Source organism: Rhamphochromis longiceps, linkage group LG7, assembly GCF_057381845.1.
Source record: "Rhamphochromis longiceps isolate RC_006_pf linkage group LG7, R_longiceps_female_GT1.1, whole genome shotgun sequence".
Lineage (NCBI taxonomy): Eukaryota > Metazoa > Chordata > Actinopteri > Cichliformes > Cichlidae > Rhamphochromis > Rhamphochromis longiceps.
In genome coordinates, this window is record NC_140563.1 from 70321277 (window position 1) to 70347947 (window position 26671).

A 26671-nucleotide genomic window follows, 5' to 3' on the forward strand; every position below is an offset into this window, starting at 1 on the left:
AACAAAGAGAGGGAAGGTACTCAGAACTGAGGGGATTGAACTACCAGAAGGCAACATTGCAGACATTGAGGACACCTACAATTACCTGGGTATCCCAAAGGCAAACGGGAACCATGACGAGGCTGCTAGGAAAGCTGCAACCACCAAGTGCCTGTAGAGATGAGGTAAGTCCTGAGGAGTCAACTAAATGGAAAATCAACACCTACACCCTGCTGGTGATCAGATAACCTCCTGGGATAACAAGCTGGGCAAATGAGTAGATAGAAGCCAATGACATCAAGAAAAGGACGTTTCTGCTAAAAGTTAGCAGAAAGAAACTAAAAGTTAGTTTCAAGTGCTTGCTCATACGGTGTTATGTGATTTTTGGGTTTTCTCTCCAATATTGGAGGTCTTTAGGTTATATTAAATTTCAGTTCTTTGTATTCTTGAACGGCCAAGAAAGACACGGCTCAAAGTGGTCAAACTCAAAAAATGATCATTAATTTTACATATTCCGGAATATGGAGACCTGAACACACGAACACACAAGCTCAGGTCTGAAGCACAAACAGAAAGCCTAGTCATTTATATAGACGTCACACACACTTTAAGCTTCGATCAAAGACTCTGCTTAGTTTCACTTTCTGGCTGCAGGTCCTATTTTCTCTGCAAAAGCATGCAGTTTCCTGTCAGTACTTTGTGGCACAGACTGTACTCAGAGTTGGGCCTTTTATATAAAACAATATAATCAGCAAATACGCATTCAGATTATTATATATTTAAATCTCAACAGTTACAATATAAAGCACCTTTAGGTGAGTGTTGTATAGCAGCGGTCCCCAACCTGTTTTTCACCACGGACCGGTTTATGCCCGACAATATTTTCACGGACCGGCCTTTAAGGTGTCGCGGATAAATACAGCAAAATAAAACTAGTACTGAAAAAAAGAAGATTTATTCATAACACACGTGGAAAGACCCAGGAAAACCGAGTTAACGATAAAAACTATAACAAAATAACGCTGAAAACCGATAAAAACCCTGAAAACCAGACATTTCACACCTGAGCCTCAACTCTCGCGGCCCGGTACCAAACGACTCACGGACCGGACCCGGCTCTGGAGGACTCGGGGGTCCATGAGCAGTTTTGACTGTTGTTGTTATTATTATTATTATTACCCTAACCCTAACCCTATTATTTGGTGATGTGTGTGTTTTTCTGCAAAATGCTGTGTTATTCTGTGTTTCACTCATTATATGTATAGGCAGGGTGTGGGTGTGTACATGTGTGTGTGTCTGGAGGATGGAGGACAGCCACCTGCAGGCCTCGTCAGGGGAGCTACTTAGGAGAGTGTTGGAGCTCTCACCGACGCGGGATCATTGCGTTGTCATCCCAAGTTAGTGTGTGGCAGTGTATAAGAGCGCAGTTCGTATATGCCCGTGGGGGTCAGTGTTGACGGCTGTTTCTGTGGTTTTCCTGCAGGTGGAAGAGTGGACCAGAAAGGCAGCACGCACGGGTGTGCGGAAGCACGACAGCGGGGAGCACGAGCACAGACGTCGGAGGGGAGCACACACACAGGAGTCAAGGGAGCAACGGGGATTTATTGTGTTTACAGCTTTCACTGTAAATAAAGTGCACTGTTTGCATCGCAGAAACCTGCGTTTTGGGTCCTCATTCCCCACATCCCCACGGTCTGCCAGCCAGACCGTGACAGAATTGGTGTTATTTAAATAAAATTGAACCGAATAACACTGAGAAATCTGATAATGATTAATAACAGCCCTACAGACAGCTGCACCTCTGTAAGTGGCTTCAAGGAAACCAAACCAAAACCTCTCTTCCCTACAGAAACCTGTTGCTAGGCAACAGCGAGGTTCGACCACTTCTCCAGGATGAGAGAATGGCGTCTCTGCTGCCACCTGTAGGTATGGAGGTTTTCAGATGCTTCACAGCAGTCTCAAAGGAGGTGGTCCAACAACGACACGAAGCTGAGGTAAAGGAGCGAAAGGCGTGGAAGCACCAAAAGGTACCGATCAACTTTCAGGAATCAGTGATAGATAATCAATCAGTAAAATTAATACTGCTGATAAGTTGCATGAGGGGAAGCTCTTCTGTGTAACTCAGGCAAGTGAGAAAAACCTGACCAAACCTGCTCGTCACCTGGAGACTGGGAAGTCCCTCCCTTTCATCTATGGTGCCCCCCCCCCTCAGCTTCTCTGCACCCCATTGGAGGATCTGGATCCCTTCTACCAATCACAGAAGGTCTCTGATCCCCTGGTCTCTCTGATGTGTCTGTCCATCTGACCTGTCTTTCTCTGTCTTTCTTGGACCCGTCTCCCTCTGACCTTCTCTCTGTGACCAGTCATGTCCACCCTAGCTGGAAAACTCAAAAACTTATTTTATTGTTGTTGTCTGTTGTCCTCCTGGGCCTTACTCTGGGTTTCTGAATTCTCCAACTTTGTATGAGATTTTTGTGATCTTCATGTCTCTGTCTGATCGTTTTAGGTTAACATCAATGATTTTTAGCTCGTCAATGTGCCTAGTCGACCCATTCAGAGTAATGATTTATTATAAGAGTTTCAATCAGGATCTGGAGTGCATCACAGCACAGAAAAAGAATAGTGAAGGTTACAAATGATCTTCTTATGGCCTCTAACAGTGGACTCATCTCTGTGCTTGTCCTGTCAGATCTCATTGCACCATTCAATACTGCTGAGCACAATATTTTACTACAGAGATTAGAACACATTAAAGGTACTGCACTGGAGTGGTTTGAAACATATCTGTGTCAAACAATAGTTTGTTCATGTAAACTTGGAGCCTTCTTCACACATATAAGTTTTTCGTGGACTTCCACTGGCTTCTGTGCTGGAACCAATTTTATTTACATTATAAATGCTTCCTTTAGATAATCTTAGTAAAAAACTGCATCCTTTTTCACTGCTATGCAGCTGATACGCACCTTTATTTATTCATGAAGCCAGATGATACAAATCAAATTTTGTCCTTCAGTGCACATATTAAACAACTATGTAGGACTGCTTTCTTGCATTTTTGCTATGTCTCTAAATTTAGAAACATCCTGAGTGAAAAACTAGTTCCTGCATTACTTCTAGGCTGGACTACTGTAAAAAGAAAAAGAATGCTTCAGACCCTTCCCATTTAAATAACGTCCATTTCAAATTTGCCTTTCCTAGCCAAAATTCATGAAATGATAGTGGCTGCACAGGTTCATAGACACCTCACTGGAAATTACTTGTTTCAGTCCGGCGTCCGTTCTTTTCATAGTACAGGAACAGCTCTAGTAAAAATCCCTACTGATCTTCTGCTTGCAGCTGACTCTGGACTCATCTCCATCCTCATTCTCCTTGACCTTGCAGTAGCTTTTGATACTATTTCCCACCGCATCCTTCTTTATAGATTAACATCTATTAGGATCAGTGGTACAGCACTCGCCTAGTTGACCTTGTATCTCTCTGGCTACTCACAGTTTGTTCAGTTACTCACAGATCAGTATCTACTCCAGTTAACTCCGGTGTTCCCCAAGGCTCTGTCCTGGGTCCTTTTTATTATCTATCTCCTACCCCTAGGTAATATTTTCAGAAAATATAACATCCAGTTTCACTGCTACGCAGATGACACCCAGCTCTACCGGTCCTCCAAACCCACAACTACTCTCCCACCCACATCAGTTTCTGACTGTTTAAGTGAAATCAAGGTCTGGTTTACCCACAACTCTCTTAAAATCAATGGCAATAATGGCACTCCTTGGTGGCTTCTTGTCCGGGCCTGGAGCCTGGGGCTCGCTCGGGCCACTTCGGAGGTGGGGTGCCCCCGGCCTCTCGGCCTGGGGCTCGGTCACTCAGGCACAGCTGGCTGCCGGCGGAGCTCACGGGCGCGTCACTGCAACCCCCCCCCTGGCTTCTGCTCCGCGGCTGCTGAGTGAGCCCTCATCTGGGACTCTCCTCAGCTCTTTCTGGGACAGTGGCGCGGCTGCCCCTCTGTTGGTCTTCCTTGGTCTCTTGTGTTCTGGGGGCCTCTGGATGTCTGGAGTTTTGATCTCCTCCATACCTGCTTCATGCCCTGGAGGACGGGGCTGTGGCCCCCCCACACCCTCTAGCAGATCATTACATGAAGGAACCTTTTAAAAACAAGCGCGTCCATGCTCACAGGTGTACACACGGGTGATCACACCCACAAACTACACCCTTTTTGGCTCCTACCTCAAAGCACACTGTGTTCTGTTGATCTTATGTGCTGCACAATAATGTTTAATATTTAGTATTTACTGTCATATTCCCATATATCATTGTGATGTTGTTTGTTGTATTGCTCTCATTTTCTTGTTTTCTTTTTCTTTCTCAACAGGTGATCCAGGTGGTTGATATATGTATTTTTTGTCTGCTTATTTAGTTGTTTTTTGTTTTTTTGCCCTCTATCCCCGTCCCTCTTGTCCGCTGTTTTTCTTTCCCTCTTCCTTTCTCCCTTTTCTTTTCCTCATTCAAGTCTGTCCCATATCTAGCAAGTGAAAATAAAAAATAAAATAAACAATGAAAGGTGAATCAAATAGACCATTACGGCAAGGCTGGGATGGTCAATTTGGTAAAGTAAATCCGTTGGGCATCTTTCTTCGCCTTTAGACAACAATTTTGATGCAAAAGAGCCAAACGGGACAGGCAAAAAAGAAAAAAAAATTAATTAATTAATGGCAATAAAACAGAATTAATTCTAATAGGCACCAAATCAAAACTGACTAAAGTTCCAACCAGATGTCTTTCATTATCCATTAATAACTGTTTTGTCACACCCTCCCCTCAGGTTAAGAGTCTTGGTGTCATCCTCGATAGCACTCTTTCCTTCACAGCACATATAATATTTTCATCTCCGTAATATTAAACGCCTTCATCCCTCACTCACTCCAAACAGTACCGTCATACTTGTCAATGCTCTTTTCACATCTCTTTCAGATTACTTTAATTCTCTTCTCTATGGTCCACCTCCATAAATTGCATTTAGTTCAAATTACAGCTGCTCGTATTGTATCCAGAACTAGATCCACTGAACATATAACAGCTGTTCTTAAACAGCTCCATTGGCTCCGGGTTCACCTCCGTGCCAATTTCAAGATCCTGCTTCTTACTTTCAAAGCCCTTCATAACCTCGCTCCATATTTATCTGATCTTCTCCACACATACTCACCCCCTCGTACACTCTGCTCTTCTTCAGCTTCCCTTCTGTCTGTTCCACCTGCTCGTCTGACTACCATGGGACTCAGAGCCTTTAGTTGTTCTGTCCTGAGACTTTGGCCACACTTCCACCAGATCTCCAGACCACAAACCGTCTCTTCACTTTTAAATACTTTCTTAAAATTATTTATTCAGCACTGCATACCCTTCATTATGACTCCGTCTTAGTGCATTTTTACTTTGATTTGACTTTTATACTTTCATCTTTATTGTTTCCCTGTTAAATCCAGAATTCAAAATCCTGCTAGTCACAAAAAAGGTCTTGACTCATCTATCTCTGATCTGTCTGTCCCTCACCTCCTTTCTGTCCCTTATTTGTTTGTCTCTCATCCATCTCTCTGTCTCTTACTTGTCTGTCCTTCACCTGTCTGTCTCTCACCTATCTGTCCCTCACCCGTCTGTCTCTCACCCGTCTGTCTCTCACCTATCTGTCCCTCACCCGTCTGTCTCTCACACGTCTGTCTCTCACCTATCTGTCCCTCACCTGTCTCTCTGCAGACCTTCATGGTTCTCAGTAAAGGAAACATCATTAACAGGTTTAGTGCTGACTCGTCTTGTTACCTGCTGAGTCCATTCAACCCGTTGAGGACCATCGCCATCAAGACCCTTCTTCATCCATATCCTTTATGATGTCATAGTGTCAGGAGCCTCTGTGTGGTCAGGTTTTAGCTCTCTGGACCAGGTGAGCTGAGTTTTCCCTGAACTCTCACACATTCTTCAGTATATTCATCCTACTGGCGATCCTGGGCTTCGGTGTTCTGGAGTTCAAATTTCCTGTGGTGAAGTAAGACACACACACACACACACACACACACACACACACACACACACACACACACACACACACGAACACACACACACACACACACACACACACACACACAGATCTTTCATCAGGAGCAGAAAAACACGACTAAGTGATGAACAGGGCTGTTGATGGCAGCATCGATGAGTCACAGCATGAGAATGGTTTTAAAGTCTAAATCCATGCTAAGGCTCAAAGACAAAGAGCCAGTCTGTCCTCAGTCTGTCCTCAGTCTGACAGCAGCAGCACACACAGGTCTGTAAAGGTCAAACTGACTTTGCTCGCTGTTGTCGAGACAGGAAATGCTCAGAATGTTCTGATATGTGAACAGATTTGTCATACAGACAATTAAGAGACGGCTTAAAGGGCCTGTTGTGATGTTTCTCCATCGAGACAGCTTTTGTGTGACTCGTCCATTTAGGAGAGATCTGCGGTGGAAGTGTTTGCCTCCTCTTCAGTATAATGGAAGCACTTTTACTGTCTTGGGCTGGCTGTAGCTCAGGAGTTAGAGCCAACTCAAACTAACTAACTGAAAGTTTGGCGGTTCAGTCCCTGCCTACTCCAGTCTGCATGCCAAAGTATCCTTTGGAAAGAACCCTGAGCTGGTGTGAAAGCTCTCAATCAATCAATCAATCAATCAATCAATCAATCAATCAATCAATCAATCAATCAAGGCTTTATTCGCCACACACAGGTTGCCCTGCAGTGAAATGGGATCCCCCCCTCCCCGACCTTACACACACAACACAGACATCACATGGGGATACAGGTCAGAGATCGGTAGCGTTACAGAAAAACACTGAAATGTACACTACAATGGGAAAGTACAAGAGTAAAAAAAGAGACCTCTACTCATGCTGGGCTCCTGGGAGGACAGCATGAGAACAGGAAACAAAAAAACTCCTCTGCACAGAAAGCACATAAATGTCCACAGCACAACATTATGGAGCACGTGACAAGCCACAGGGTTGAGTAGGGGGTGAGGAGTAATCCGAAGCAAACACAGCAGCCATCCTGCCCTGCGCTATTATTCCAGCGCGGGCCCAGACCCGCCGTGTTCTCCAGGAGGGAACAAGCATCGGAGGCGTTTGGAAAGGGAGGGGGGATGAGTGTGTGCATATCAGTGTTGATGTATGTGTGTGCGTGTCCAGAGTTTAGCTGAGACAGTGTCCTTCACCCTGCCAGGCTAAGTAAACAGTCTTCCAGCCAACCCAGATGGCCTTGCATGGAATAGAAGGAACAGACTCAAGACAGTCGTTATCAGGGTGTTTTTGTTCGGCTCCAGCCTTGAGCCGACATCTGGCGCCGAAGGGACAGCTGCATTATGATGGTGATTTTTCTTTTATGCGGACAACTCATGAGAATTTCAAAGCTGTTCTTTAACACTCCGACACTGGTCTCTCAATCTCCCGTTGCAGAGCCGCGAGCTTCTCCATGATGTTATCAAACTTGCGCTCCGTGGTCTTGTCAATTCTTGTGTTCAAAGACCAGATTCTGAGAACTCACGACCGCAGAGAGCTGCTCCAAGATGTGATCTAACTTTCACTCAGAGGTGTTATTCTGAGTATTCATGGCAGCCATAAGATTCTCCAAGCTCTTAACCATGCTGCACTCAGTGAGCCCATTCTGAGACGTCGCGCCTCGTCCCATTGTTTCAATCCCAGCGGGCAGCCTTGGGGGGGTTTGAACAGCCGGTTCCACTTTCTTAATTCTCCAGGGCACTCGGGCTCTCCCGAGCCCAAACTTCTCTGGTGTGAAAGCTCTCTGTCTCACGTTTATGTGAACAGGTACGTGTACATGGCAATCTTCGTGTTTGAGGCTCTGGTGAAAGTCGTGGCGAGAGGCTTCTGTGTGGGACGCTTCACCTTCCTCAGAGATCCCTGGAACTGGCTGGACATCATCATCATCAGCACCCTGTAAGGCTCAATAACACACCTCACACTCTCACACAGACTGTATGTACAGCCATGAATCTGCATTCTTTCTAATGACCAGCAGGGGGCAACTTCAGGTTGCACAAACAAAATTCAGTGTAATCTGTTTTAGATTTATTGGAAAACGGCTGACATGAAGTTGGTGAGACTTATTTCTCTGCCGTGATTCTCCGACACGTACAGTTATTGGAAAAGAAAGTTTTCACAGGACGATCCTGAGAAAAAAAACAAGTCCAGCCTTATTGCCTTCATGGGAGTTAAGAGGGTAAGCAGCAGCCAGGTGCTCCTAATCGAGCCAGACTGATTAGTCATACAGAAAATGATCACATCAAGCTGTTGCTGCTGAAGGTGTCTCTGCAAGCTCATTGATGAGGTACAATTAGGACTGCTTATACTGTGAGTTTGTTAATGGAAGAGCTCCTCTTTGTTCACTTCTTTAACCTCCTAGGACCTGGCGTCCACGTGTGGACATCACATTTTGGGTTATTTAGACCGAAATACTCAATTTCACTCTGCAACGGCCTGATATCCACTCACGAGGACATTATACTCCTACTGTTCTACTGAAATTTTAAACAAATATCCTCATATGTGGCTTTCATTTTTCTTAGAAACAAAAATTAGGTAAAAAAAATAATCTGGTAATTCTTTATTGTTACATTCATCAGGTCCCAAAATGCCCAAATATCAAAGAGAAATTAAAAATGCATGCCGAGGAAGAGTTCGGATCTTAGGGGGTTAATGTTGGTTACAGATTAACGTGATCCAAAAAACAGGAAACAGTATAAAAGAGCTTTCACAATAAGAGCCTCTCAGTCCTGAATAACAAGGCTCACTGCAGCTCAGAAAATACTCAAGAAATGTGATCCACCGATTGAATCCACTCAATGCTGGACGTGACCTTTACAGTTACACCAACACAGTTCTTGTCAGTGTGGTCTCATATCCATAGATCCATGTCCGTGCAAATAAGGTGGGCTTTTTCCAGCTGTGAAGATGAAAATTATCTTTTTGCTGCTTTCACCACCACATCCATCCATCTAGTTTTCTTCTGCTTATCTGAAGCTGGGTTGCAGGGACAGCAGCCTAAGCAGAAAAGCCGAGATCTCTTCACGATGTCCTTGGCCTGTCCCGGGGCCGTTCCTTTGTTATTACCCTTATATTTCGAGTTTAGTTGTTCCTTGGTTCAGGCACTGAAACTCCTTGTTTAGGTCTGGCACTCTTTCAGTGTTTGAATCCAGGATGACATCAAACACTGTCCCAGCAAACTGACCACAGAGACTCTTGATGTTTCTTAAGGCTTGGTAACAAGCTAACCTCCTGTAGCTGAACGCTCGCTGTGCTGCTCTGCTTTCCTGTGTAGCTTTCCTGTGTACGTCTCCTCTACCTTTGTCACTGATAAAGGTTTTAGATTTATATTAGGACACTAACTGTCACGTCCTCATCACCGGCTTTGCTTCTGTATGTTCTGCTCGACACACTTTGGCTTTTTCCTGCTCGGCTGTAAATGTGTCTTTATGTTTTACAGCTGCTTTAATCACTGCTTCATGATGATGATGATGAAGGTGGTGATGATGACTCTGTGTCTCAGATTGGTGTCACAGTTCGTAGATTTGGGGAAGTTTGCTGTGCTGATGACGATTTCTCTGCTGCTGAAGATCTTCACATGCAGCCGAGGTGTGTGTGTGTCTGTGTGTGTGTGTGTGTGTGTGTCTGTGTGTGTCTGTGTGTGTGTGTGCGTGCGTGTGTCTGTGTGTGTGTCTGTGTGTGTGTGTGCGTGTGTGCGTGCGTGTGTCTGTGTGTGTGTGTGTGTGTGTGTGTGTCTGTGTGTGTGTGTGCGTGTGTGCGTGCGTGTGTCTGTGTGTGTGTGTGTGTGTGTCTGTGTGTGTGTCTGTGTGCGTGTGTCTGTGTGTGTCTGTGTGTGTGTGTGCGTGTGTGCGTGCGTGTGTCTGTGTGTGTGTGTGTGTGTGTGTGTCTGTGTGTGTGTGTGCGTGTGTCTGTGTGTGTCTGTGTGTCTGTGTGTGTGTGTGTGTGTGTGTGTCTGTGTGTGTGTGTGTGTGTGTGTCTGTGTGTGTGTGTGCGTGTGTGCGTGCGTGTGTCTGTGTGTGTGTGTGTGTGTGTCTGTGTGTGTGTGTCTGTGTGTGTGTGTCTGTGTGTGTGTGCGTGTCTGTGTGTGCGTGCGTGTGTCTGTGTGTGTCTGTGTGTGTCTGTGCGTGTGTGTGTGTGACTTGTATTCACAGCGGGGGCTGTCTTTACAGGTCTGAAGAAGACAGTCGAAGCTCTTGTCCAATCGGTGAAGAGGCTTGGTTGTGTCATCATCCTGACGTTGTTCTGCCTGAGCATCTTGGCTATGATTGGTTTACAGCTCTTCATGGGAACCCTGAAGAACAAATGTGTCATCTGGTCGATGAACACAAACACGACAGAGTTCGATTTCCACAACCACACCACCTCTCCAGGTATGATGGTCGTACCACGTCCTGATTGGCCGGTTAGCCTTTTAAGACAGTCAGATGGCTGACTCGCAGGTCTTCTTCCAACATTACAATGAAAGCAGTGGAAAGAGATCTCATGTGAGATCAGGTGAACCTCTGAGGAAAAGTCTTCAGGTCCAAAAACAGTTTTATTTGTTGTTATCAGATTTTAAAATCACCCGCAACAATGTAGATGCTGAGAATTGCAGCATAAATGTGACCTTGAATCTGTCATTGAGAGTATTTCCTGGCTCAGTGATGTATTAAACATGTCCGTGAAGACAGCTCTGCAGCACGGTCCCTCAGTGCTCGTCCAGGGATGTTATCAGGACCTGGGGCTCTGCGAGAATTGATTAGAAAGTTTAGAAATGTTCAGCTGGCTTTGTAGTGCAGACTTCAGCACCTGTCATCGTTGCCACCCCTGCCCTTAAATTAGAAAGGTGAAATATGATCCGTTTGTACGGTTTGGATGTCTGTCTGCCTTCTAGAAAACTATTACTACATTCCTGGACATCCTGATCCTCTGGTGTGTGGAAACCAGTCAGACGCTGAGTAAGTAAACATGAGTCTCTTTCATTCACTGACAACAACAACAATAAAAACAAACTGTTTTTTATGTGTTCAGGTGGTGTCCAGATGGTTTCACCTGTGTGAAAGCAGGAAGTAACCCAAACTTCGGATACACCAGCTACGACTCGTTTTTCTGGTCTCTGATGTCATTTTTCAGACTCATGATGCACGACTTCTGGGAAGGCCTGATGCAGTTGGTCAGTAACTCACCGATGACCACATGCAGGCTCCTCCCAGTACTCCGGTTGTCTCATCTGTTTCTCTCACCTGTCTGTCCCTTTGCAGACGTTGCGAACTGCAGGAAAATCCTATCTGATCGTCTTTCTGTTCGTCTTCTTCCCGGGTTGTTTCTTCCTGCTCAGTCTCATTTTGGCAGTGGTTGTCATGACACGAGCGGAGCAAGAAGAGACTCAAGATGCCGAGGCCATACAAAGAGAAGAAGAGTTCGGACGGATTGTGGAGGTGCTGAAGAGGAGAGAGGAGGAGGAGGTCAGTAAGGACTCATTGCTTCCACAGGAATTAGGAGGGCAATGAGCAGCCAAATACTAATCAAGTCTAATCAGATTTAGTTCATTGGTTGGTCATCAGTAAGTGTGTGCACCTCTTTAACAGCAGATTTTGTCAGTTTGCTGTGGAGCATCCAGGTGTGTGCTAACACAATACCACATTCTCTCCAGGACTGGGTGCTGCACCTTCAAAAACACAAAAGCAGGAATCAATGATCCACACACGGGAATAAAGTTGCTTCTTATTTGCTGAACCTTGTGTCACATGTTACAGGTGCAACTTTTTTACGTCTACCTAACTTACAGCCCTCTCTTCTTCTAAATTCTTACGTTTATCTCGACTTCTGGAACAGACTCAACACCGCTGTTGGGTCTGCGCTACAGCAGGCCCGCTGGTTCACACTGATTCCTGTAAAGAAGGAAATACAGAACAGCAATCGATCGGTTTTCACATGCTACAGCAAGGGGAGGATCTCGGGGCAGCCCTTCTGCCCTCGAGCTCAGATTACTCCAAAGAACCAGCCCCCGCTTGCAGCCTTTTTTTGTGTGACACACAGTTTACACAAGCACCCATTGTAAAAAACCCCTATGGTCACAAAAGGTTAAAACACTGCGTGTGTGTGTGTGTGTGTGTGTGTGTATATGCATGTGCGAGCATGTTTGTGTGTGTGTGTGGATGGGGGTACGTTTGTGTGACTTCCTGCTGAGGATGTGCCTACAGTTACGCTATAGCCCCCCTCACCATTCAACAGGCTGGGGAGGGCAACAGAAACAGAAGCATGTCTCTGAGCACACAGTTTAAGGCCAGGCTTACAAACTTAAGTACAATAATGGCAACATTTAACAATTTCAGCCTAACAACCACCTTTCCTGGCCTCGCCAGTATAGCAACACACAATGCCCTATCTCAACAATCAACCTACTCTGTGCGCTTCTCCAGAGAAATAAACATGAACTTAAAACGCCTGTACTGATAATAACTGTTATGCATATATAAACAAATGATTCATTATGATACCACACTGGGCATTGCAGCAAATTCACGGCAAGAACTGATGTTCAGAGAAACCACAGAGAAACCCCAGTTACTGTGGCTGAGGTCCAACAGCCCCACCTCAGACTCTACAGGCCTCATTGAGCAGGTTGATGGGCTCCATGGCCACGACAAAAGGGAGATCAGAATCGCCTTTATTGGCCGTGTATATGCGCAGACACATACGAGGAATTTGGTTCGGGTAGATGACGACTCTCAATCACAGCAATGTAAATCACAACAATATGTAAACAACACAATAGAAACAATATAAAATAACCATAAGGTGTGTGTCTCTAGGAGGAGAGCCACACCAACAGCTGAGCTCTGACAGCTTGGAGCACTGGCACACTAGGCCCAGGTGTTGCCAGTGTTGCTAAAACATTCCACACCTGTACAAAATATACTGGAATAACACGAGTAGGTCTATTATCGGGCTTTAGTTCTGTTCATATATCAAACACGTCCTATTCTTCATCTAAATATCCTTCTGTGTCTAGCATGTGACCAATCCTGCAGACCTGTCGGCAGCATTTAAAATCCAGCTGTTCCAAAAACCTTTCACCAGCTTCTTCTCAACTTATTGTGTCAGCCGTGATCTTTCTGAGACAAAATAACCCTGTTTGGAAACTGTTCAGAGTACTGTGGGATGGCTCTGCTGAAATCGTCATTTAGCATAACTGAATTTGGGTGTTTTGTTATGGACAGCAGGCTTCCAGCAGGGCAGAGACTCCAGAGCAACAGGACTCACTGCAGAAGAAGAAATCAGCTGGTATACGAGCTACTAAGCAAGAATACGTTGAAGGTAAACAGATATTTACCTCCACCTCTTTAACCTCCACCTTCCTTCATTGGGACAGGACAACACGCTCTGTCACTGAGAGCAGTCACAGACAAACGCGAAGAGCCGAGGCTCTGCAGACAACTTAATGCTGACACAGTTTGTGGCCTCACAGAGTAGCTTTGTGTTGCAGAGGCAGAGGAGCACCACCGGCCTTTGTGCTGCACCTGCACTGACGCCTTCCTGAAGGGGGACTGTTGTGGCTGCTGGCGATGGCTCAAACAGCAGTTTCACACTTTTATCACGAACCCTTTCTTTGACCTGGTCATCATCATCTGCATCATTGTTAGCACCATCTTCACAGCCATGGAACATTACCCTATGATGGTGGAGTTCATGGAGACCCTGGTCATCGCTGAGCTGGTGAGTGTTGAAGAAGTGTCTGCAGACCCTGTTATCTCCTACTTGGTTAATTTAATGGCAGCTTCTTCACTGCAGGCTAAAATCAGGACTTTTCCATTCTGCTCCCTTAGTTTGGTGTAGACTTGATCAGTCGGAGGGACCATATGTTCTTCTTCGATGTGCCTCCATGACCAATTTAGTGATGAATGCTTTTAGCGGGTTCTTCAGCCACCTAGCAAGAGTGGTTTAAAATGTCCACTCAGAGCAACTACATCACAAATGGTAACAAACCAACGGTACAAACCTGTAAACGACCTGCATAACTGAGAGGAAAAGCAGCACAGTGAGGTAAAAATGTAACGGGGGTACAGTATAAACCTCTGGCAAGTCTCGAGAAAAGTAAGGATCAGCTGGGATTCAGAGGGAGCTTTACTGAGGTTTATTTACACCGTGAGTCTTTGCAGTAACAGTGATGCCTGGTCAGAGTGATCTACCTTTACATGGGTGACATTTCACAGGAAAATTATTGTTTTGTTGGAACTTCTACTTCTGCACGGGACTCGGTGTGTTCGAGGTTTTTCGTCCGCCTGTCTGCCGATGGTTGGATGAATTGGATGCAAAACATGCTTCTACTCTGTGACCTCTGACCCCTTTGAACTGTGCAGGTCTTCCGTGTGATCTTTGCAGCTGAGATGATCATCAAACTTGTCGCACTGGGCCTGCATGGATACTTCCAGGTCAGATTTGTAGTTTCTTCTCAACAGTTCAGCGATCTGCCATTTTCAAAGAAACATTTGTGATTGTTTGTTGTCGTGGTTACAGGTGCGCTGGCATATCTTCGACTTTATCCTCGTCATCATTTCTCTGGTGCAGCTGGGACTGGCTGACGTTGAGGGTCTATCTTTGCTTCTTCTTCCGGTTAGTATAACATCACCATCACTGTCATCATCATCATCTGTTCTCACGTATCTTTCTGTTTGTCCAGTTTCGAGTGTTTCGGCTGGCCCGTTGGTGGCCGATGCTCCACATGTTTTTGAAGATCGTCTGGGCCTCAGTGGGGAACCTGACTCTGGTTCTCTTCATCACGGTCTTCATGTTCTCTGTGGCGGGCGTGCAGCTGTTCCAGTCGGACTACAAAGCTAACGTCTGTCGCATTTCTCATGACTGCCAGCTTCCTCGTTGGCATATGGAAGACTTTTTCCACACCTTCATGCTTGTCTTCAGGGTCTTGTGTGGACTGTGTTTAGAGTCTTTATGGGATTGCATGGAGGTCTCGAATGATGGCATGTGTGTGACCTTCTTCATGATTGTCCTGATTGTTGGAAAGCTGCTGGTGAGTCTCTTTACACTTAACAACCTAGAATGACCCAGTCCACCTTAGTCCAATCAGAGTTTTTGAATGAGTTCCTGGTCTGTTTGCAGATCCTACATCTGTTCCTGAATTTATTGTTCATCAATGTTCAGCTGGTGGATTCAGAAGACAAAACAACAAACATTCTGCAGAGTACCATGAAACAGACCAGAACCTGGATCCCCAAGAGAATCTGGACTTTGTGGGGGAAGAACTACGCTGACCAAGATCACAAAGGTGGTTTTTGTTTGTATATTTGTCTTTGTAGGTTCTCAGTTATCCAGGTCACAGTAATCCAAGGAGCTTGTTTTGTGCCATTACTTTATTGCTGTTTTGGGGGTCTGCATTATTAACATGGAATGTAGATATAACACTGGCACAGCCACAACGAGGTAACATATTAGTCAAAGTCAAACTTTATTGTCATCTCCGCTAAATGGCAAATGGTAAATGGCCTGTATTTGTATAGCGCATTACTTGGTCCCCTATGGACCAAAAGCACTTTACACTGCATTCAGTCATCCGCCCATTCACACACTGGTGATGGCAAGCTACATTGTAGCCACAGCTGCCCTGGGGCGCACTGACTGCTACAGCCAGTGCAGCATATAAAGACAAGACGACGAGTTACATCAGTGCAAAAAACCCTAATAAATGGATATAAAAGGAGTAGAAAAATAAATATACACTTAAGACTAAGACTTAGTGAAGTCCTGTCTTGAAGCCTGAAACTGGATGTTTACAAACTGGATCTGACTTCGACAGTGAGGGACTCTGCTCACTACTCATTGGTAGTAAAATGTAAAGTGGATTGTAGTCTCGACTTAAATCTTCCCGTCCTTCCTTCTCCTCAACAAGACTTCAAACTAGTGACTGAGACCATAAATTCATCAGTGAGCTGAGTGATGAGGTGAACACGAAGCTCATTTTCTCATATACTTGCAAATGTTCAGGTTACAACCAGAGGAGTCGCCACCTGCTGGACATTAGAGAGACTGCAGGTTTGAGGCAGTGTTGCCTTCATGTTTCAGGTCATCCTCATACATACTCTGTTGTTAGTGGTTTATTTTTTTTCTGTGGATCGTATTTGGATTTCTGTGTCTTTTTTAAGTTTTAGATTTAGAGCTTTTAATTTGAAAATATTTTCATGTTTTCCTCATTTGCAGGTGACACTGAAAAAGACAACAAGGAGGAATATCTGGCCTTAAGCTCTGTGAGCTCAGATCAGCTGACCCTCGATGATAACCACACAAACATGGCCGCCTGGGAGGCCCCCGTCGCTGTGGCTGAGATCGAGTTTAGGACGCCTGAAAATGCACAAGAAAAGGAGACGCAGCATGTAAAGCAGATTCTACTATTTTTGATCCTAGAGCAGAATTTCATGTTAAAAGTAAATACTGATGTGTGACGCAGCTTCGGCCTCGAGTATGAACAGCAGATAAACATGTTTGTGTCGCCACGGGGCGACCGTGGCTCAGGGGGTTGGGAATCGCATCTGTAACCGGAAGGTCGCCGGTTCGATCCCTGGGCTCTCTGTCCTGGTCGTTGTGTCCTTGGGCAAGACACTTTACCCTACTTACCTACTGGTGTTGGCCAGAGGGGCCGATGGCGCGATATGGCAGCCTCGCTTCTGTCAGTCTGCCCCAGGACAGCTGTGGCTACACCTGTAGCTGCCTCCACCAGTGTGTGAATGTGAGAGTGAATGAATAGTGGTATTGTAAAGCGCTTTGGGTGCCTTGAAAAGCGCTATATAAATCCAATCCATTATTATTATTTATTATTACACAGTACTATTTTCCTCACTGTGATCCCCGTGCATGAAGAACATCTCTCCACCCTCGATGTGACCGCAGCATCATCAGAGCTTCAGCATAACTGCAGTTGTCTTTATGATGAATTGAGTGAAACACAGCGATGAGATGCTTTCACACACACATCCACAGCACACAGGTTTAAAGCAGACAACTGGACCGTGTAAAGTTCAGGTTTTAGTTTGAAATTCATCAGCAGCTGCTGATGTTAAAATCACTGCAACAGTTTAAAGAAGGTGATCATCAGACTTTTACAGGACTGAAATCAGCCATCCTGAATTCACAGACACAGTAAAGACCCGAGACATAAACCGCGTGAGCTTTCAGAGTGTGAACACTTAGTCCGGTGACAGTATTTTAAAGTAACTAGGACATTAAAGTTTATTTATGTTTGTGAACTTCTGTGTCTGCAGTGTGACGTCATGCAGAAACGTAAAGATGAAACTCATCCAGAACCTGAGGACTGCTGCTGCAACAGTATGAGCACACACACACACACACTGTTATATCAAATTATTATATGTAAAATAGTTTAAACCTGCAGTGACAAACCTTTGTCTCCCTCTTCTGGCAGTGAGAGTAATTACGTAAATGCTGAGCTTTGGTAAACGTGTTCATTTTTTCACCATATTTGGATCACACAGACTCGGATACCTGCTAATTAGTGTTCAGTAACATCCAAATAAAATCCTCAAGTTTCAGTCCCTGAAACTGGACCTCAGACTTCTTGAATGTCTGTTGGTCCAGTCAACCTCACAGCAGCCATATTATTGGTCAGATGATTGTAATAAAAATGATCCAAAAGACTCCAACAGCACAAACATGGTCCAGAGGTACAGTTCAGGGACTGCAATTGGCAGACAGCTAGCAGCTACACCCGCCTGTGTCACCATCCACCTGTTAGTCAAAGAGGCCACGCCCCTAATAATGCCAACTTTAAGGCTCAATACAAACCTTCTCTCACTCTCTTACAGTTGTCATGAAAGGGGGAAATTATGGATATGGATTTGGTCTCAGGCTGTAAACATGTTTATTTGTGCTGTAAAGTTTTAACATAGGGACATGTTAAATCTATGGGGACCGGCTCACTGCTGGAGCCTCTGCAAGAGGAACTGCAGCTTTTGGTTCTTCTGTGCATGATTTAGTTTTCAGTGCCTCAGTTTGATGGATGATGTAGACCCAATTTAAAAGTTCAACAAACTGTGACATACAGAGATGATATCAAAGTTCCTGCACTGCAGCTGTTTCCGTTACATCAAGAGAACAGAAGCCAATCAGTCAGCAACGCCTCTGATGTGTTTCAGGCTGTTACATCTGCTGTCCGTTCCTGGAAATAGACACATCCCAGGGTACCGGCAGGGTCTGGTCTAACTTCAGGAGAGCCTGCCTCTGCATCGTGCAACACAAATTCTTTGAGGGCTTCATCGTCTTCATCATCCTGCTGAGCTGTGCAGCTCTGGTAAACAGACATTGTCAATACATATTTGACAATATACATCATGAATTCATGTCACATTCAAACCCTGGACTCACTTGGACATGTTTTATCTTCCTGGCTTAACTCCACACTGAAACCACTAAGCTAAACATATGGCACTGATAGCGACCTGCATGAACCCACAGACAGTTGATTTGGTCTTTGAAATCACTTTTGGATCAGTGTCTTGATGCATGCTCAATCATCCAGGTAAGTAAATCCCAAAGGTTGAATCTGTACACCTGGTCGTAACGTTTTCAGGAGAAACTTTCATCATCAGGGGACTTCTTCAGTCTCAGCTGACTGCAGGTCTCCAACCATATAAACAGGACATTTGCACACTGACTGAAACTAGCACCACTGAAGGAACAATGGGCTGGGAGGTCAGTTCCTTCATCGTTAATATGCAAATTCTTTTGACCATTTGATCAAAGACGATTGATCAATAACCATGAGTCCCATTCACAGAGAGTTGGGGAATGGCTGCAATCACAGCATTGTAAGATGGTGACAGATGTACCCTTAGGCCCCTCCTCCATTCAGAGATGGTCCTTCCCTTTTCACGTAAATGGCCTCCTTGACTCCGCCTTCAAACCAGCGTTCCTCCCTGTCCAGGATGTTACATCCTCATCATTGAAAGAGTGTCCACTGGCCTGTAGGTGTGAATAGACTGCAGAGTCCTGGCCTGACGAGGTGGCTTTTCTGTGTTGTGTCATCTGCTTGTGCAATCTACTGTTTATAAGGTTGGAAACCTGCAGTCCGCTGAGACTGAAGAAGTCACCTGATGATGATGAAACGTTTCTCCCACTGAAAACGTTCAGATGAACTGAATCAACCTTTTTGGGTTTTGGAGCTGTTGGGGTGGTTTCCTGTTCATGGGTAGAAAAGTTATGTCTTATTATTGCAGAGGTGCTGCTCTGAAAGACACAAAACATCCCCTCACTAAAGCGCCAGAGTTGCAGATGATCACAGTCTACAATATTAGAGAGAGGATCACAACAATCAGATGACAAGAGCAGCCCTTGGTGATAGTGGGAAGGAAGAATCCCTTTTTTAACAGAAAGAGACCTCCATCTGAACCAGAATCAGGGAGGAGCAGCCATCTCCTGGATGTGTCGGAGGGTGGTGGGAAAAAACACAGACAGAAAAGAAGAGCTCATGAAGAACAAACAGGACAGCAGGTCGTCTGTTAAACCAGAAGGTCACACTGCTAGAATGACAGTGGTTGTCCTTAGATCGTCTCATATGCTGCTTGTTGTGAGTAAACAGGCGTGTGTTTGTGAACAGGTTTTTGAGGACATCTACCTGGGGCATCGTCCAGTCTTGCAGAGAGTTTTGAAGATGGCAGACCTGGTGTTCACCTTCGTGTTTCTGGTGGAGATGCTACTGAAGTGGATCGCTTTTGGATTCAAGAAATACTTCACAAGCTTCTGGTGCTGGCTCGACTTCCTCATCCTAGATGTAAGAGCACAATCGGCAGCACCGATTATTGGCAGTATTTTACAAAGCCAGTCACGGAGGGACCACAAGCCAGTGTTGTCCTGGTGCTGGTCCCAAGCCTGGGTAAATGGGGAGGGTTGTATCAGTAAGAGTATTCTGGCTAAATCTTGGAATGAACGAAAAATGATGTGGGGCATTTAACCATGTGTGGAGCTGGGGATCATAGACCCACCTCAGCATTGGTGATGGCACCGAAGCTAAAGGACGGGCTGTTCATGTCTGAGATGTGGGCGGCTTTGACAGGATGTCAGTATTTGACGTTGTAGTAAAGAAATGGGGTTGTTTCAGTTTGAACAGATAAACTAACAGCACACAGTCAGGCTGGGTAAGATGAACCTGCTGCTTCACTGCTCTCCTGTACAATGAGGTCAGTTCAATTTAATCGAGTTCAATTCAATGTTATTTATATAGCACCAAATCACAACAACAGTTGCCTCAAGGTGCTTTACACTATAAGGTCAAGACCCTACAGTAATGTTAAGGAAACCGAAAAAACCCAACAATAATATGACCCCCTATGAGCAAGGGCTTTGGCAACAGTGGGAAGGAAAGACTCTCTTTTAACAGGAAGAAACCTCAAGCAGAACCAGGCTCAGGGAGGGGCGGGGCCATCTGAGGCGGGGCCTGATGATTTAAGACCTTATTGGTTTAAGAGTATGTGAGGTGCAGGATTTTGAATTCTGGATTTAACAGGAAGCCAAAACAGGAGAAATCTGCTCTCTCTTTCTAGTCCCTGTCAGGACTCTTGCTGCAGCATTTTGGATCAGCTGAAGGCTTTTCAGGGAGTTTTTTGGACATCCTGATAATAATGAATTGCAGTCGTCCAGCCTGGAAGTAATAAATGCATGAACTAGTTTTTCAGCGTCACTCTGAGACAGGATATTTCTAACTTTAGAGATGTTGCACAAATGGAAGAAAGCAGTCTTACATATTTGTTTAATATGTGCTTTGAAGGACATGTCCTGGTCAAAAATGACTCCAAGGTTCCTCACAGTGTTACTGGAGGCCAAGGTAATGCCATCCAGAGTAAGAATCTGCTTAGATACCATATTTCTAGGCTTTTCAGGGCCGAGTACAATAACCTCAGTTTGATCTGAATGAAGAAGCAGAAAGTTAGCGGCCATCCAGGTCTTTATGTCTTTAAGACATTCCTGCAGTTTAACTCATTGGTGTGTGTTATCTGGCTTCATGGACAGATAGAGCTGGGTGTCATCTGCATAGCAGTGTAAATGTATGCTATGTCTTCTAATGATACTGCCTAAGGGAAGCATGTATAGTGTAAACAGAATTGGTCCTAGCACTGAACCCTGTGGAACTCCATAATTAACCTCAGTGTGTGAAGAGGACTCTCCATTTACATGCACAAACTGGAGTCTATTAGATAGATATGATACAAACCACTGCAGTGCAGTACCTGTAATACCTACAGCATGTTCTAATCGCTCTAATAGGATATTATGGTCGACAGTATCGAACGCTGCACTGAGGTCTAGCAGGACAAGCACAGAGATGAGTCCACTGTCAGAGGCCATAAGAAGATCATTTGTAACCTTCACTAAAGCTGTTTCTGTGCTGTGAACTCTATGAGAAGTAAGCAAAGTTTATTTATTAAGTTTATTTGTTTATTAAGCACTTTTCACAGAGTCGCTGTACACAAAAGGGTCAAATAAATCTGAACATTAAGTGCTAAAATATTCAATAAAAATATTTGATAAAATAAAATAAAATAAACAGGTAGTTTTAAAATAAATAAATAAACCTATAATCATTCCAATAAAACTTCTGAAGCCTGTTTAAACAAAGATTTTAGTCCACAGAGTCCACTAAGTGTAGTTGTGGTGGTAGACTGTTCTACAGCCTTGGTGCCACAGACTGAAAGCCTCTGTGCCCCCTCGTCTTTAGTCATTTACAGGGAACAACCAAAAAATCCAGAGTCTGTGAATGAAGAAAGAAAGCAATGATTTGTCCAAGCTGGAAAACAGGTTATTACAATAGTCTAAAAATAACTTAGAAATGTTACTTAAATGAAATGAACAGCGATATGATGAATATTTTATATGCAAGTCGAAGCCAGAGAAGAATCCAATATTACAACAACAACAACAACAACCTTTATTTATAGAGCACATTAAAAGCCTTAGGCATACCAAAGTGCTTTACAAAAAAACAATAAAATAATACAGTTAAGAGCATTAATATCAAATATAATAAGAACAGCAGACAATGTTCACAGTAGAAAGCCACTAATAAAATGGACTGCAGCACATAGATTATAGCAGACCCAGTGCCGCATGATAGAGAACACCAAGAATGAAGGAATAGTAAAAAGTTAATGCAATAGGTCGCAGTTAACAGTCAGCATTTAACGGGTAGAGAAGGCAAGTTCAAAAAGATAAGTTTTAAGGCGTGCTTTAAAAGAAAAAATAGAATCAGACTCCCGAATGCCAATCGGGAGGCTGTTCCATAACTCAGGTGCAGCAAAGGCAAACGATCGATCGCCTCTAGATTTCAACCGAGATCTGGGCTGAACTAACAATAACTGCGAGGATGACCTTAAAGCCCTGGCAGGGACATAAGGGTTTAAAAGTTCCTTAAGATAGGTTGGTGCAGTATTATTGATAATTTTAAACGTAAGCAGCAAAATTTTAAATTGAATACGGTATTTGATAGGCAGCCAATGCAGCTCAGCAAGAACCGGAGTAATATGGTCAAACTTCTTGGTTTTAGTTAGAATACGTGCCGCAGCATTCTGAACTGTCTGTAATCTATGTAGAAGGGTAACATGGAGACCAGAATAGAGTGAGTTACAGTAATCTAGTCTTGACGTTACAAAAGCATGAATGAGCTTTTCTAAGTCATTATACGGGATATAGTGTCTGGCCCTGGAGATGAGACGAAGCTGATAAAAACTAGATCTGACAACAGCAGACACCTGTTTATCAAGTTTAAAGGAGCTGTCAAACAAGACACCCAGATTCCTGACAGTATCAGAGAAAGAACTAGTAAGAAAGCCAAAGGCATCTTGAAGTTTGGCGCGAAGGGCATTACTGCCAAAAATCATGATTTCAGTCTTTTTTTCATTGAGAATAAGAGTATTTGCCAACAGCCATTTCTTGACCTCACTCATGCACTCACGAAAGTTATTTAAAGATAAAGCGAGATCATCATGTAACTCAAAATAAATCTGGATGTCATCCGCATAATAGTGAAAAGCAATGTGGTATTTCTCAAAGATAGCGCTTAAAGGAAGCATATACAGTGAGAAAAGGGTCGGGCCTAACACAGAACCCTGGGGGACACCACAGCAAACAGGTACAGGGGAAGAGGAAGATGAGGCCAGATGTACCGAAGAAAGCCGATTGGAGAGGTAAGATTTGAACCAGTCCAAGGCAGTGCCCTTAATGCCAACAGAGTGCTCTAATCTTGCGACTAGGATGTTATGGTCAACCATATCAAATGCAGATGAAAGATCCAATAGAACTAAAACAGAAGGACGACCATTATCAGCCATAAGTAAAAGATCATTAAAAACACGAAGCAGCGCTGATTCAGTGCTATGATGTTGTTTAAAGGCTGATTGGAATTTATCATTTATATTATTCTCGTCCAGGTAGGTCTGCAGTTGAAGTAGAACCACCTTCTCAAGGATTTTAGCCAAGAAAGGAAGCTTGGAAATCGGTCTATAGTTGGCAAAATCACTATGATCCAGGTTATTTTTCTTTAAAACGGGTTGAATAAAAGCATGTTTAAGAACTGAAGGTACATAACCAGAAAGCAAGGAGAGGTTCAATATAGACAATAGACAGGGTCCAATTACATTAAAACAATCCTTGACTATACGAGATGGAAGAACATCATGTACACAATTAGTATTGTTTAGTTTCTCAGTTATACGCTTCAGAGTGGGAAGTGAAATTAATTCAAATTGATGTAAGGCAGCAGAACAGTCAGGATTAGACATACTGTCAGCCACCAAAGGAAGCGTAGATCTAAGAGATAAAACTTTATCTAGAAAGTAGTTTGAAAATTTTTCACAGAGACCTGGGGAGCACGAGAGTGGCATAGAGGGACGAGGATTCACCACTGAGTTAAAAATTTTAAATAGGATGCGAGGATTGTCACCATTAGAAGTAATAATCTTAGCGAAGAAGGCTGCTTTAGCCATTCTGGCAGCAGATTGGAATTTCGAGCGGCTAATACGTAAAATGTCATATGATGACTGGAGTCTATCATTCCTCCACCTCCTCTCATCACGCCTGCACAAACGCCGTAGAACACGGACAGAGTCGTTTAACCAGCATTGCGAGTAGGTTCTGGGGCGTTTGTGTTTGATAGGTGCAACAGTGTTAAGAATCGAGGAGCATGTAGTTAAAAAAGTATTGGTAAAATTCTCAAGTGTGTGTGGGATAAAACAGTCCGACATATTAAATGAAGAATTAACAAAAGATGTAGAGAAGTTGACCACAGTATCGGCGTTAATAGTCCGAGTAGGATGGAGAGGAACCTCCAAGTAAGGGTCAGTGATACCCAGGTCAACGTCAAAGATGACCGGGGAATGATCAGAAAGTCCAGTATTTCTAATTTCCTTAATGCATATATCCACGTTAAATGAAAAAACCAGATCAAGGGTGTGACCCTTAACATGAGTAGGTTCATTTACCCACTGGGTAAGATTAAAAGAGTCAGTCAGTGCAGAAAAATCTTTAGACAGGTGGTCATCCATACAACAAACATGAATATTGAAGTCACCAGAAATAACTACAGAATCATATTTAAAAAGAATAGAACCCAAAAAAATCAGCAAATTCAGAGATGAACATCTTATGATATTTAGGCGGACGATAAGCCACGACACACAGAGTAGTTCGAGGGCCAGTCAATTCCAATAGCTGAGCTTCAAAGCTAGAATAGGTTGGGGAGGGTAGCAGCCGTGCCTCAAGTTTATTTCTAAAAACCGAGGCTAAGCCACCACCTCTACCAGTAAGCCTCGATGAGCTAAAAAAGGCACAGTCAGAAGGGAGAAGTTCAGAGAAGGGGATGAACTCACCCGGAGAGGTCCATGTCTCAGTCAGAAATAAAACATCCAGACCCGAGGAGAGAAAAAAATCATTTAAGAGGAAGGCCTTATTAGAAAGAGACCTGACATTAAATAAGGCCATCCGAGTCCGAGGAGTCCTGTCCTTAGTAGTAGCTCGTTTGAGGGTACTGAGGTTGTTTTGTTGAACACCACGGCCAGGCAGTGATATCCAAGAACGAGCAGAGTGGAAGGCCACTGGGCAGGCAGGATAGGACTGAGGGCCAACGGGACATATCCAACAGTGGTTGAGCAGTTTAGCCACAAAGCGGCTACCAAGATGGTGGATGAAACGAGAAAATTCACAGCTAGTAGGGGGGTAATCCGTAGCCATGGCTCTGATATAAGCCTTGAAGCGGACACGGACACCACTCCTTCTACCCCGTCTCCTGGGACGTATCCTGCGGGGCATGGGAAGAGGTAAATCGGTCAGATGAGTGGGAGAGACGGGCATCAGGGGAATGGCATCACCCGCGGTCCCAAGACAGTTCGGTCGTTGAGAACAGGAGAAACGAAGATTCAGGAGCGTGTTTCTATCATAGGTTATTAGCGTACAATCACCTAGAGAACAAAGTGCCAAAGATAAAGACACAAGGAGTACAACGCCGAGGCGCAGACGGAGTCGAAGACGGAGTCGAAGACGGCCAGCCATGCACACCGGCGCCATCTTGGAAAATTTTATATATCGATACATGGCCCAACTCCTTGAACAGTCCACCATATACAAGCACAGGTGAGCCCATAAATGGCAGGAAGTAAACATTCATTACTAAATAAGGAAACCAGAATCTTACATGCAAGTGTGCCTGCAGTTAAACGCTATAGCTAATAGCATCCCCCACCATGCTAGATGTAGGGGAGGAAAAATATCTGCACGCAGTTCAAGAAAAGGTTTACAGTTTTAAACACAACAATGACAACTTTGATCAGAATGACTTCAACAGATACAATGGTTTGTTCTAACAGAGACAGTCCTGTCAGATAAGTAAGAAGAAAACCAGTCTAAGGCAGAGCCACATACACCAGCCTAAACCTCAAGCCTGTCAGGCAGAATGTTATGGTAAATGGTATGAAAGGCTGCACTAACACTGGACAGAATGATAGCAGAACAGTCCCCTGCATCAGAAACCATTCAAAGATCACTACAGATTCATTATACAAAAGACAGAGCAAAGACCTGATCTCCTACAGTTGAAACCTGACTGAAACTCTTCCAATAAGCCATTCCTCTGCAGATGATATGTTAGCTGTTGACAACTACTGTTTCAAGAATCGATAACAGGAAGGCTGGGGATTGGCCTATAAGTAGCTAAGACAGCTGGGACAAGGGGTTGTATTTAAGTAATGTTTAACAACTGCCATCTCGAAGGCCTGTGGCTTGTAGCCGATTATTAGAGACAGGTGGATCACATTGTCACCGCTGTGCTGTCTTCTAGGTGTCTCTGTTCTCCCTGATGGGCAACATGCTTGGATACACCAGCCGGCCTCTGAGAGCTCTGAGGACTCTGAGGGTCCCGTCTCGCTTCAAGGGCATGAGGGTGAGGCAGGCACTCATACAGATACAGACATTGCCGAGCAGGATGTAGGTGTACTCTTCTGCTAGAGAAAGAAGATCAAATATTTATAAAATTCTTTGCTTGTTAAATGATTTGTAGAGTTCGTGTGACTTTCTCTTTTGCTCTACTCATCATTGTGCTCCCTTTTTAGGAGATTTGAGTCCTTAGGGT

The 26671-nt window shown here is 44.3% G+C and overlaps 1 protein-coding gene and 1 long non-coding RNA gene across 2 annotated transcripts in view; one reads left to right on the top strand and one right to left on the bottom strand.

Moving 5' to 3' along the window:
- The first annotated feature begins 508 nt into the window (after positions 1–508).
- Positions 509–26671, top strand: part of LOC146666949 (sodium channel protein type 4 subunit alpha B-like) — a 54414-nt gene continuing 28251 nt past the window's right edge. The window contains exons 1-21 of the mRNA XM_085415099.1: positions 509–1376; positions 1463–2242; positions 5725–5842; positions 5938–6010; positions 7819–7947; positions 9557–9642; positions 10224–10424; positions 10928–10991; positions 11065–11206; positions 11295–11498; positions 13257–13353; positions 13523–13752; positions 14397–14468; positions 14554–14649; positions 14717–15064; positions 15154–15319; positions 16249–16421; positions 17307–17370; positions 18198–18352; positions 19658–19831; positions 26381–26482. Of these exons, the coding sequence (XP_085271225.1) occupies positions 5731–5842; positions 5938–6010; positions 7819–7947; positions 9557–9642; positions 10224–10424; positions 10928–10991; positions 11065–11206; positions 11295–11498; positions 13257–13353; positions 13523–13752; positions 14397–14468; positions 14554–14649; positions 14717–15064; positions 15154–15319; positions 16249–16421; positions 17307–17370; positions 18198–18352; positions 19658–19831; positions 26381–26482 (2688 nt within the window). The 5' untranslated portion in view covers positions 509–1376; positions 1463–2242; positions 5725–5730. The remainder of the gene's footprint in view (positions 1377–1462; positions 2243–5724; positions 5843–5937; positions 6011–7818; positions 7948–9556; positions 9643–10223; positions 10425–10927; positions 10992–11064; positions 11207–11294; positions 11499–13256; positions 13354–13522; positions 13753–14396; positions 14469–14553; positions 14650–14716; positions 15065–15153; positions 15320–16248; positions 16422–17306; positions 17371–18197; positions 18353–19657; positions 19832–26380; positions 26483–26671) is intronic.
- LOC146666950 (uncharacterized) lies at positions 11338–11914 on the bottom strand. Its single transcript, XR_014912827.1, has 3 exons — positions 11846–11914; positions 11611–11701; positions 11338–11474 (listed from the first exon to the last, which is right to left on the bottom strand). It is a non-coding gene; the product is annotated as an uncharacterized LOC146666950 (long non-coding RNA).